Source organism: Syngnathoides biaculeatus, chromosome 5 (assembly GCF_019802595.1).
Source record: "Syngnathoides biaculeatus isolate LvHL_M chromosome 5, ASM1980259v1, whole genome shotgun sequence".
NCBI lineage: Eukaryota > Metazoa > Chordata > Actinopteri > Syngnathiformes > Syngnathidae > Syngnathoides > Syngnathoides biaculeatus.
In genome coordinates, this window is record NC_084644.1 from 17,516,845 (window position 1) to 17,530,366 (window position 13,522).

At 40.1% G+C, this 13,522-nt stretch overlaps 1 protein-coding gene and 1 non-coding gene across 4 annotated transcripts in view; one reads left to right on the forward strand and one right to left on the reverse strand.

Annotated features, from left to right (window-relative positions):
• The window catches only part of LOC133500420 (intermembrane lipid transfer protein VPS13B-like), a 506,059-nt gene that overhangs the window by 33,337 nt on the left and 459,200 nt on the right, over window positions 1-13,522 (reverse strand). For 2 of the 3 annotated variants that reach the window (XM_061819054.1, XM_061819055.1), the window contains exons 47-49: window positions 4,221-4,376; window positions 2,618-2,884; window positions 755-838 (exon numbers count right to left, since the gene is read on the reverse strand). In XM_061819054.1, the coding sequence (XP_061675038.1) occupies window positions 755-838; window positions 2,618-2,884; window positions 4,221-4,376 (507 nt within the window). Of the gene's footprint in view, window positions 1-754; window positions 839-2,617; window positions 2,885-4,220; window positions 4,377-11,438; window positions 11,796-13,522 lie in introns of those variants that run through there. The other variant, XM_061819056.1, reaches the window with a different exon arrangement.
• Window positions 9,328-9,400, forward strand: trnan-guu (transfer RNA asparagine (anticodon GUU)). Its single transcript has one exon. It is a non-coding gene; the product is annotated as a tRNA-Asn (tRNA).

The following is a 13,522-nucleotide window of genomic DNA, read 5'->3' on the forward strand; positions in this document are numbered from 1 at the left end:
GAATCCCTGGAATCTGGGACCTGCTTTTTTAAAAGCTGTTTGCCTTTGGTAACAGGTTGGAACTAAGATCCACACTAATTCCCCGCGGCTCATGAAAGCGAACAGCTTCTGATGAGTACTGTATGATGACTGCCACCCTGAACAAGCACACCAGCAAGGTAAGTTTGGATTAGCTGGTAAAGCGTTGGCCTCAGAGCTCTGAGGTCCCGGGTTCAATCCCGGACTCACCTGTCCAGAGTTTGCATGTTCTCCCCGTGCGTGCGCGGGTTTCCTCCAGGCACTCCGGTTTCCTCCCACATCCCAAAAATATGCAACATTAATTGGATACTCAAAATTGCCCCTAGGTGTAATTGTGAGTGCGGCTGTTTGTCTCTATGTGCCCTGCGATTGGCTGGCAACCAGTTCAGGGTGTACCCTGCCTCCTGCCCGTTGACAGCTGGGATAGGCTCCAGTACTCCCTGCAACCCTTGTGAGGATAAGCGGCAAAGAAAATGGATGGATAGAAAATTTCAAACATCTTCAAGCCTTTTCTATATTTATTTACAATAGGTCTATACTACACTGGTATTGGCCGTTATAGGTCATGATTTTTTTTTTTTTTTTGGTACAGTAAAATTGGTGCATATATGCTAAAAAAAAGTGCTTCAATGTAACAGACAATCGGCTATATTGGATCACCCCCAGCCCCTATTAGCAAATTCTATTTAGGTTCAACTGTACTAAAAAATTATAAGTATGAATCAAGGACACTCACCACTCGTTGCTTCCTATAGGAATCTGGCGCTATAGTGATAAGATTACACCACACAAAGAGCAAAGAACCACTAGAACACGGCACCTGAAATAAGATAAAGTCCTTGTTAGTGGATCAAAATCCATACTTGTCTCAAGTGGGCTTTAGGATACAGTAATTTCATCCAGGACTCAGTTAATGTCAGTAATATATAGTATTATTGGTTTCTTGGAATAACGTAAAGTGAACTAGATTTTAAAGAGTGAGAATAAGGATTGTCATACTTTTTTTGTGTCCTTATCCCATTTACTGTATCAAAACACTAGGATACCAATCCACACTTCCAATAGTAATCAAGTAGGTGATATTTTCTGAATGGAAATTATAAGACAGCAACTGTAGAAAAGGAGTGCAATCCTGTTTGGATAAAGGATTCCAACCTATGGGAAAGATGAAAATAACCTCCGGTGCTTTATAGCCAAAAATTCGACAGTAGACATGAAAAGTATGTTTGTAGGAAGGACGGAAATGCACCATGAGAAGGTTGCCAGAAGATTAAATAAGAAAATAATGCAGGTAACTCAATGATTGTCAAGGTAGCCAGAATGTGGGCAAGAGAGCAAATGAAACAGAGGGAAAATGTTACAGGAGACAAAAGAGCAAACGTTCGGATACAGTCCTACATAATAAAATAAAACGCCTGATGTGTACAGAAGTCATACTGTAAAAGTAGAGGTCGGAGTGTAGTCAGCTGGGGTGACAGAAAGACAAGAGGCTCATAAAGTATCAAAACAAAAGAAGGACAAACAAACAGACAAGTAAACTGAAGAAGAACAGAAATAACATCAGTGAGGAAGAGATCATCCGGTGATTAGAACTCAGTGGTGTGATGTCTTCAAAGTATCTGCTTGTGCACACATATCAGCTAGTGTTTCCTGTTTATGGAGAGTGATGTTATGAGTGAGCACATACTGTATTTTCTGCCTCTCAACATCTTTGGGTAACAGACAACAAAAATTAAACGCATTTATAAGGGAGCGATCATGGTTAGTTCCCAAGCGATGTGCCACAGTGGCCACCCAGGAGAAGTCGTTCTCACAGCTGGTGGTCCAGGCAACAGCAACAAACTGGTGAAAGGATGAACATTTGATTGTGCAATGTGTATTTATGTTTGCCTGCCGTGGACATTCTACAATTGTAATGAATGCAGCCCCAAACTATGTATGCACTCTGTGTATATATACAATGTCAGAAAGAGGGCTAAAGTAGGAGTCTATTTCTTGCTCTCATTGTCCAATCAAACATTAAATTTGCCTTACTGGAAGTTGATACGTTCTTCAAGGCTGAAAGAGTTCTGGTGTGTCTGCAAGCTATTAAAAAAAGGGTAAACGAGGGTACCACCATATTGACAAGCCATTGTAAAGCCGAGTAAAATTGGACTGAAAGTCAATTAATTACTGCTGGATTTGTGTGAATGTAAAGAAAGTCAACAGAGAGGATCATTGGCAACCTTTGTTTTTCCATTAAAAATCCAATTACAAATTGTATTAATAGCACCAAAAAAGACTTCATATACATGTAGCATATATGTAGACGGCACCATTTTTTTTTTACCGAGGCTTTTTGGGACACAAATCTAAAAGCAAAAAAAAGAAAAAAGACTAATCCATGTATATTTTTTCAGGGAATAATAATGCAAGGAGAAGGTCGCGTTACCATTACAGCTAGCTGGTTAAAACGATGGAAATAATTTGACCCAGCAAAAAATTTTTTTCTTCTACTTTATTTTCTACGGTGTTGACATTTGTTTTCAAATCTAAACAAATCAGAGGTTTGACGACTGTTTCTGTTTCTTCTCTGATTGGACCATTTTAACCAGATTACCTGGACAACAGAGCTGCTGGTGCCTCTGTCCTTCCGGTCTAGCTGGACATCCTGAGACCAGTCATCATCTCCTCTGGCCCGTACACACAACTCTGTCAGCTCAGCATCTTCCAGAATATAGGAAGGCAATTTGGACCCTGCCTCCAGGCAGTCACAATGCTCTCTGACCACAGTTTGAGCATCAGGGCCAACATAGTGTTGGACCAAACGTAATTCAATATCCTCAGTCAGATAACTGCACATGACCTGGCGCCCACAGATTATCACCTGCAAAGGCAAAAAGACACATTAAGTAAATACTTGAATGTTTATGGTTGTTTGTTTGTAGGGTTGTTTATTATAAAAATTGTGAAGAGAGTTATCACAAAATTAAGAAGGGCTTGCATTATTAAGTTGCACAAAATTCAAATAAAAGCTCATTTTTTCCTTATTTTATTTTGACATCACAAGATTTGGTCAGAGACTGTGGACGAGACCCCAGACATGGGTCCAAAACCACATAATACAAAGATCTGATTTAAATAGTGTTTAAACACGTAAGGGGAAGATTCGTTGATACAACTGATAGAACGTTGGGTAAAAATAGATGCAACAGAGTAGTTAACATTCTCAGCAGTCACCCACTGTTCAGTCCACTGTTCAGTCTGAGGTTGAGTGTTCTGGACCAACAGCCTTACCCTATCATTTGAAGCATTGGAAAAAAGATGGAAAATTTATGGGATATTGGGAAGACGTGTGAGAGACTTAGTTTATTCTGTCTGGAGGACAATTGGGAAACATGCTGCGACATTGATGTCATCAATTATATGTGTCATTGCTATAATTCAATGGCATGGTGGATTTTTAAAAATACAGTGATTGTTTTGCATTTTGTAAAAATTACAACATGACTGCTGGTTAAAAATATAAATACAGATGCTTAATGGTTTGTGATTGGTTGTGATGTGAACTGAATGGGCACACTAACACAATATTTCATATTGCTTCTATTGGTATAAAGCAAAATAAAAAGGTCACCTCAGGAACACAAACACCCAAGACCACTGTTGAAAAATAAAAAGCTTTCGTGACAGTGATATGAGGAGTTGTAAATGTAAAACAAAACACAGATGAAGGAAAGGTCCAGTCTGCCACAGTAACATTAAAAATATAATTGCTAAATATAAATCTTTTTGGGTTTATCATAAGGACTTTCAGTGCCAAATCGTGGACATGACCTGATTTAGTATTTAAACACAGATGCAATTTAACTTTAACAATTATTAAACTATTTAAATCTCGAAGTAAAGCTCAAATATGCCTGTACATGTTTCAGCTGGTCTTTTCTAAGAAGGTGCAACAATATACTGCTAACTGCTGCAAAGATTTATGGAGTTGTATTCGTGAAGTTAAAGATCGAATTAAGTTTTTCCAGACTGGTGAGTATTTGTCATCTTGCTTTCATTCAAAACTTCATAAAAGATTCACTAAAAGATAGATGTGACAATTAAGATTCAACATGATCAAACATTATTTTGTAAGAATGTGAGAATTTTCAACATTGAAAAGTCGTAGGTCTTTTTCTTGCTGGTCATCGTCAAGATATCTTGACAAGTAATGTTACCTGTTTCTGGACCCCGTTAAGCTGCATCACCTTGATGATGAGTGAGGCTGTGCGGCCTTTGTACTCAATTGTCCTGAGCAGTGTCCCAACATTGTCCACGCTGAAAGCCTCAGACCAGCGCCAGTTACCCCAACCTTCAATGCAGATGTGGAGCAGCTGCCACACAGAACACAGACGAAAACACACAAAACAAAGACAGAGGCACATTTAACATCAGAGGGCAGTTGCCTTGCTCTTTATTTATTGCTAGGCAAATGGCACATAAACAACAGGATTCTTTGTTTAAAAGATTTTGGTAGGGGGACAAACACAAAGTTCCTGTTTACTGGTGCAGAACAGGCCTGCTGCTGTACAAAAATAGGAGGCACACACAATAAACTGGCTGGTGGAAAACAGCTGATGTGGGAGCTAATTGTGGCTGCATGTGTGATGGATGTGGACGAGTCTGTTCTGCACACGTTTAAATGGGAGACTAATAGTTTGGCCCTCAACCATTTCAGCCTCATATCCATCACTTCAATATGGAGCTCGCCCACGTGTCTGCTTGACTGTAAACACACAGCGTCAGGAGGACAATAAACAGATGGTGAATGGACTTAGATTGGATAACATTTTCCAACTGTGTTTCTTATAAATCCTTGAACCACGGGTCACATTATTGTAATATTGATGAGGATGACAACTCAATTCTGTGTCTGCAGACACACAGTGCGCGCATCAGAACCCTCTTTGTATCATCTAGTGCTGTCCTACACCACAATTTAAAGATATTCAAGCAAAACAAAACAGAGGACTATTCTCTTTGTAAATTTTGAATGGGGCCAAATTGTAAAGATGTACGTATCTACCCAACATGTGGGCAGGCATTCATCAATTTGATGAAGTCTTTCAAATCGAGTCTCAGTATATTTAGCAAAAAGTAATTCTGACCTTAAGCAACCACTCCAAGTGAAATTGCTGAGGCCTGGCGGAACTACAGCTGTATGCATGACTGCAAGCCTTTGGAGGATCCTGCGTCTAGAGGTACTTGGGATCCCACAGTTATCAGCAGTTTCAGATACCTGTTTGCTGCTAATCAGTTGCTTTTGACCAGCTGCTGTTTCAAAGGTCCCGTATTTTACCAAGACAACTTTTAATACTACTTGAGATGTAATATTATCTCTGTGGTACCTCAGTAAACATCTGAAATATGAATTAAAAACGGCCACGCATTCTGGAGTTCAGGATGTCTATTTATCTCTCTCTCTATATATATATATTTAATTTATTTATTTATTGCTGTGAGGCCTGAAATCGGCTTATCCAAATTTTACAAACTTATCTCTGCCACTAGTGAAGCTCTATGCCTTCCCTTTCCACTTCCAAGCAGAACATAACAAGCACGTGCGCTCGCACAAGTGGGGCTTCTCCAGGGAGGGACCAAATCAGACGAAAGGGGGCAGTTAAATATGGACAAAGCTGATACAAAACTGCGTCAAACAGAGTTAGCTGTCCAAGGGATCTTTTCTGGACACTTGTTTGAAAAAAACGAGATCTTTTTTATGACTTTTTTTTTTTTTTAAACTAAGACCATGTTAGAGATTCACTCTATGGAGGTCTAAAGAGCTAAAATGATTTTAAAACAAAGTATTGGTTGAGAGTAGGTTTTTAATCAGTTTTATGGAAAACAAGTCAACTTGCTCTATATTCAGTTTAGTGATTTTCTTAAAACCCTATATACACCGTACTGTTGACAATAAATTGTGCATGATTTTGAATGGAATTGTATGTTTACAGTGTCCCCTTGCCCATTCGCAGTTTACCGTTTGTGGCCCTGCATATTTGTGAATTTTGCTATTAATGTACTGCATTTTCATGACCATAAGTCTTAAATTATCTCCTGAATAGAAGGGGCGCCTTATAATGTGGTATGCCTTATGTGCAGGCTATGTTCCAAAAACTGTAAATGTTGCTCTGATTGTCCAATGAAGTACACCTGAACACACTGGTTAATTTGTTACCATGCATGCTCGCATGTGTTTTATCATGTGGGTAAGGTACCATATGATAGCACAAGACAGTGAAGACCAATTGCAATTTTACATTTGAAGCAGAAAAGACTTACATAGCTCCACGCACTCGCAAGTGTCGGCAAGTAATTTCTCAAGATGTTGTTCACACTAACGCTGTCACATTGAAAGTAAAATGATCAAACCACAGTAAAAGTAATTACATAACTAGCAAATAATAAAACAAATACAAGAATTAGTGAAGAAATAATTGACACAAAAAGTGTACTTAAAACGTTAAATACATTGTTCCAGCAAAGCAATTCACATGTGACACTAACGCTTTGACAAAATACGAAATGTTTAAGCTACTCTCAAAAGTGGATGTATGTGATTGTTACCAGGCAGTGACATTTTGCTTTAATCGTAGAAAACAAAGAACATACTGCACTACTGTACATTGTTTATCACCAGTTCATGGATGCACAAAGCAAATTTCTTCTATAGTTAGGTCATTCAGTGACTGTCCACATTTTTATTCTGAGCGTGACATGACGAGAGCTCATCTGTCAAACAAGGCAGCGTTGTCATGAAATGATAGTCACAATACAGGAGCCAAATCATAAATACGCAGGCAAGATCTAAAGTCCTTTCCCAACTGGAGGGAAAAAGGTTGACATTCCACCTTAGTGAACCCTGTGTTGGTATTGCCGCAAACACAACTTGCAACTTGCCTGAGTCACTGAACAAGAGGGAGGATGTCAGAAAGGTAACGAAAGAGTGCATAGGATTGAGAGAGAGAGGGGGAAACATGGGGCCAGTGGCTGGCTTCAATATGCTCCGATAAGAGAAGCAACCAGACTAAAACACAGAGGAGTGGTTTTGAACAATTTTGAAAGATTAACACATCACTTTAAAGTTCTGAACTTTTAGGCATTTTTTTTTTCTTAAAAAAAACACATTTCTCCTCAGGTCAGAGGGCATAGGGGAGCCCTGGTCAAGAGCTTCTACGTTTCCCTCCACTGAATCGTTCCTCTGTGTTTGAAGGCAGATTTCTTTACAATAACATTCTTAATCGAAGCCTGAATTCACTTCATTGGAGACTGTCGCTACTTCTTTTTGGGTGAATGGAAGTGACATAATTTCTAGGATCTCTTTCCCTGTGGGCTTGATCACAGGGAACGTGGCAAAATAGTATAAACAACCAGGTGGTGGAAGTTATGGTCAAGCCTTGGGGTTGAGAACTACTATATAATCCCCAAAAGCAACACCAGCATTACATTAAAGTACATTCAATTTTGAGCTGCTTGATATGAAATGGAAATATTTTCAGTTTTAGTCAATTTAATAGCCACCTTTACATTCTTAGAATTAATTTAAGTCTCAGTGAGTAGTTAAGAAGCACTGGACTGAGGTTAATTTTTTGTCAAAATTATTTTGTAGGTGGCGCAGTGGTGTGACTGGTTAGAGCGTCGGCCTCACAGTTCTGAAGACTGGAGTTCAAATCCCAGCCCCGCTTGTGTGCATTCTGTGTGTTCTCTCTGCTTGCGTGGGTCACTCCGGTTTCCACCCACATCTCAAAAACATGCATTCAATAGAGACTCTAAATTGCCCCTAGGTGTGATTGTGAGTGCGACCGGTTGTTTGTTTCCATGTGCCCCACGATTGGCTGGCAACCAGTTAAGGGTGTACCCTGCCTCTGCCCAAACCTCGTGAGGATAAGCGCCTCAGAAAATGAATGGATGGAATATTTTGTAGTGCACTTACTGGAAGTCTGTGTTGTGGCTCAGCACCAACTGTGACGACTGTTTTGTTATTTCAACACTTTTCTCTCTTTAACCTCGTCAATCCGCCCTCCTCTTTGTACACGTTATCACGCCTGTGGCTCAACTTGACCTTTAAGGCAGATGTCATAACAGTGTCTCTCCTCAAACTTCAAACGCCGACTACGTCTAAGTCATCACATCTCTGACTCAAGTAAAGAAAAACACGAAAACATCAGTAACACAAACTGAGCACGTACGACAACAAGAATGAAAAATACGAAATTGTTTTGCCTCTGACTTATCCAACTTCTGTGACACATAAAAAAAGCTAGACTGCCACATGTGGTGGCTCTTCACCCAGAAATTAAGCCAGACCTTGCACACACATTGTAAAAAGGGAGAACCCAGCCATTTATTTTGATTTCTTTGTTTAAACAGAATATCAATGTGTGCTGTGAATAACATCTGGTGGATAGCATTTTTTTTTTCTTTGTATTGGATAAGAAATGATGCCAACACGGGTGTAATGATCAGGCTGTGGACCAAGAGCGTCGTGACTAAAATAAATTGGAGCCAAAAAGTGTACAATTAAGCCTTAAATTTTTTTCTCAAGAGACTCTTATGAGAGTCAAGAAGTGCAGAAATAGTGCTACACCCCTTAACTGACCTGAGTGAGTTTGATGCCTTCCTCAAGGGCGCCTCAACCATAAAGGACACCAAGTTGAACCTTTCAGTCCTCAAGTCCAAGTTGTAACGAATGATCAACTGGCTTTCCCAATAAACTCCAGCACCTGTGCACAGCTGAGCTGGATGGTTTGTCAAAAGCTAATCTTGAACGTTAGAACTTATTCGAGTTTCCAATGTTTTCTATTGAGAGAGAAATAGGTCTGAACGGAAAATCTTAAACCGTTCCTCTTTTGCACAAATCCAGGGTTAAATGTAGTGATTATGGTTAAATGTTGATAGTGATAATATAATTGTAATAATACATTGAGGAATTATGATACTAATTGTTGGATGCAATCATACGTATCATGTTCACTCTGTGAGTGAACCCAACTGTATTCTGTCTGTCATTTGGACACTGAGTTTGAATCATGTTTGTTTGAAATTACCTGGCTTTGTAACACATGTAACACGACAAAATCATGCAAGTGACTTGCTGACTAGAGCTATTATTCCCTTCTTCAAGATATGACAAAGTGAAAGATGAGCAATCATCAACATAAAGGTTAACCACTGAAAATGATAAAGATGAACATCAGGAGGTTGCCTCTCAGATCCATGAGTACGTCTGATAAATTTGCATTCAACACAAACTCACAGACTTAGATCAGCATACCATACCACTGAGGCCCCGTAGCTCAGTGGTTAGAGCAATGGTTTGTTAAACCAGGGGTTGTGGGTTCGTATCCCACTGGCGCCTCCACTCCCTGAGAAGGGTTGCGTCAGGAAGGGCATCCAGTGTAAAAATTGTGCTTAACATATATATGCGTTCATCTGAGATGACACGCTGTGGCGACCCCGAAATGGACAAGCTGAAAGAAACACACACACCATACCAATGAATTTATTTATTTATCTGATATGCACAAATGCCACAGTGCTTACACATTCATTTCAATGATTAATAAATGACAACTTTTTGATGTTTTTCTTCTCAACCACAATGATCCAGTTGGGACCACGTATGGCCTCATAAGATTGGTACCACATGACACAGGTCTTTGTGGTTACTATGAATAGTATATGCACAAAAAACATGGGACTGGCATTCAGAAATGGTGCTGATGTCTGTGAAGCACTGCCTTTACATGCTAATAAGAACTGGTGAGTCAATCAAACCAGAAGAAATTTTCCTAGTTGCTTAGACGTGATTGTCAGTGCGAATGGTTATTTGTTACCACTAAAATGGATGGACAGATATTAGATTTACATCCATCCAGTATTCTAGCTGCTTATCCTCACAAGTGTCTTGGGAGTGTTGGAGCCTATCCCAGGGCACATGAAGAAAGACAACAATCGCACTCAAAATCACACCTAGGGGTAATTTAGAGTTTCCAATTAACGCATGTTTTTGGGATGTTGGAGGAAACCAGAGTGCCAGGAGAAAACCCACACAGGCACGGACGGGGAGAACATTCAAACTCCACACAGACAAGGCAGGGATTTGAACCCCGGTTCTCAGAACTGCGAGGCTAATGTGCTACAGCTGCCTGCATCTAATATATAAAATGAAAATGATTCATTTTTAAAGAGTCCTCTGTAACGCACTTATAACCAAAGCAATGATGGAGTAAACAGTTGCTCCCTCACTTGGTTTGCACATGCTCGCAAAAAATGTAGCTGAGCAGGTGAGAGCACAAACAGGAAACGAAACAATAGATCTTTTCTATACATTTTTCTCTGCCTTTCCCACCCAAAATAATTTTGTCTCATTTACTCTCTTTACAAACTATTTGAACAGTGGGGCCAATTCATCAATTTTTCCTATCGCCCAAAAATATTTTGGTTTCACATCACATAATAAATATTAGACAAGAGAACAACATTTCATTTTTAATTTTGGATATTCAGATCTAAATATGATAAAGAACTTGTAGATGGCATTATTTCGCTTTACAGCATGAACTAACAATCGAGGAGGAAAACAACTGTCACAGACTTAAAATTTATTAGCCTATTTTCGCGACCACAAGGCGCATCATATTAAAAGGCGCAATCTCAGTTGCGGGTGCAATTTCAGTATTTAACACATATAGAAGCCGCACCACATAATTGGGCGCAGGCATGGTGGCAATCACGAGAAAGTGAGGCACAATTGTACCTTTATTTTTGTAAGCAGAAGAACAAACTTATACTCCACCACCCCCACTATGACTGGTGCAAACTAGTCACCAGTCAAAACCTGACCCTCATCCTCACCTAGTGTCACACCAGACTAAAACCATAACACCATAGCAAACAGAACAGTACAACCAGCAGACAACAAAACAACAAAAACGACGAGGGAAGAAACAATTGAAACACTATTTCATATGTTTAGCGCTGCAAATCATGCTGGGATTGCCTCCAGCAACGCGATATGGCGACACTAGCTGATAACATACAGTACCGTGTATGCATGCAATTTGAAAAGACAGCGGGGACAAAATTGTAAGACTTCATTGAAGTGTTTAACTCTGTAAACAGTGACTTCGGTTGTACTTTATTGAAGTACTCGTTATTTTTTTATTCATTCTCATCCACAAATCCATCTTTTTTATTAAAAATGAACAGCTGGGCAATTTCTGAACTGAACACGGCAGGTTCCCACTCGTTATTGTTATTGTCATTGTCAGTCTCGTTGCTGTGTGGCTCCTCAGATATGACGCTGACTTTTTGGACAACAATGGAAGTAGACATGTTTGCCCAAGCATCCACAATGCATTAAAAAATTGTCTTAAAAGACAATTTAGACAGTCTTAATACAGCTATGTTCACCATTTGTCGTCCATCGTTCTAACGCCACTTGCAACTTCACTTTGTACACCGTGTTGACACCGATGTCCAGCGAATGAAGTTGCTTCGTCAAGCCTCCCGGAGTCATAGCAAGCTCCGAATTCATTTGCTGCATTTTTTTTTTTACCGGTGTTGTTTGTTCTTTGATGATTAGTCCATTCCTCGAGTTGCACTTCCAACTCGGGCCACCTTGCCTTGTTTTGGCGTAAACTCAGTTTCATCTTCTTGACCTGGCGAAGCCCCTTTTCCTGCTTCCTCCACTTTAGCACCATGGATCCATTGATCTTGAATTGTCTCGCAGCTGCTTGAATCTCATGTTCCTGCCCGTAACCGATAGCTTGCAGTTTAAACTGAAGTAAGTTTGTGGTCTCTTCATTGTTCCCATTTTTGGGGGTCATTAGACAAAACTTTTGAACTTTTGTTATTGACCAAATACTCATTTACCACCATAATTTGATAATAAATTCTTATCAGAATCAGAGTCAGCTTTATTGGCCAAGTTTGTAAAAACACGCAAGGAATTTTCCTCCGGCTGTCGGTGCTGCCCTGGTATACGACATTCATAACAAACAACAAAGAACCACAAAGCACCAAGAACAATGAACAAGACGTCTGTTTATAGGGACTATTTCGAATAATAGTTGTGTATGATGTAAAATCATAAGTAAGTCAGACATGATTTTTTTTCCTCGTTTTGTCTATCATAGGTGACGTATACCTCTGATGAAAATTACACACTTCTCTCATCTTCTTAAAGGTCAAGTGTCATCCCTATAAACATTCTAAAATAGAAAGATAAATAAATAAAAAATGACAAATACATGTAACATTATTCACTTCAATGTCTGCGAAAAAATAAATATGAGCGGAGAGCGCGTCATCCATGCGCAAAGTTACGGAAGTGTCATTCGACATCCAAGAAATCGCCATATTGGCTGCATCTCCTGCCCGTGACGTCATCCCGGACATTCGCCATTGAAAACACCCTGTGGCCCCGACTGTGGGAGGCAAACACGCCCCTTCTGACACGGAAGTTCTTCTCAAAGAAGAGAACATCTCATAACCGAATGAACTTACTGGGGCAATATTACCCTATTGTTTGGAGCCATATTTAGATGATATGTGGGTCACAGCCAAACCACCTCCCCGCGGCGGTGATAAAAACAACGGCACCCGCGAGCGGTCACGGCCAAACCGCCTTCCGGTCCAATCCACTTCTGCAGCGAAGAAGAGCCACCGTGGGCTGGCGCCGCGACGAGCCACCCCGGCCTTGTCACGAGCTCTGCAGAGGGCATCCTTCAGCGGCTACTGCACGGAACCCTTCCGATGCACACATCGACACATTTAGCACCTCTGACTCACAAATTACGCCCCACCCCACTACTGTTTTTTTTTAGTAGCCATATACACACCTACCTGTCATTTGGAACCCACAAAGCTCTCGTTCTTTGCACCTATGCAATCCATTTTTCACGACGAACTGGATCTTTTGGAAAAGTATAAAGACTGAATCCATCCTCCCGAGTGTTCGAGCAATATCCAGCAATGCAACATTCCGGCATTTTGGCTAACACGAAGGAACAACAAGCTATCTTCCCGCAGGTAAAACTCATAGAAAGAAATGAGTCCACTTGAGCACGCGACTGCCTCCAATGTCACTTACTGCTTCTTGTCAAAAACAAATACCTTGAGAGGATTTTCATGGCAGGAGTTACAAAAAGCCATATACGTCAAAATCATCTTTTGTGGTGAAAACACGGGTAGCTCCATACCGGCTGCCATTTTTTCATTCATAACATACTAAAAATCATCCATTTCATGACACCTGACCTTTAAGTAGGAAAACTTTCACAGTCGGTGGTTTAGTGGCAGAGTATTTATTTTTGACCAATTTTGTGTGTGTGTGCGTGTATATATATATATCTATATATATATATATATAATGTATGTACACACACACGCGCGGTTAAAGCCAGAAGTTTACATAGGCTGCAAAAATAAGTTTTTTGTCTCACTGTCTGAAGCCAAATCAGACTAAACCTCACGT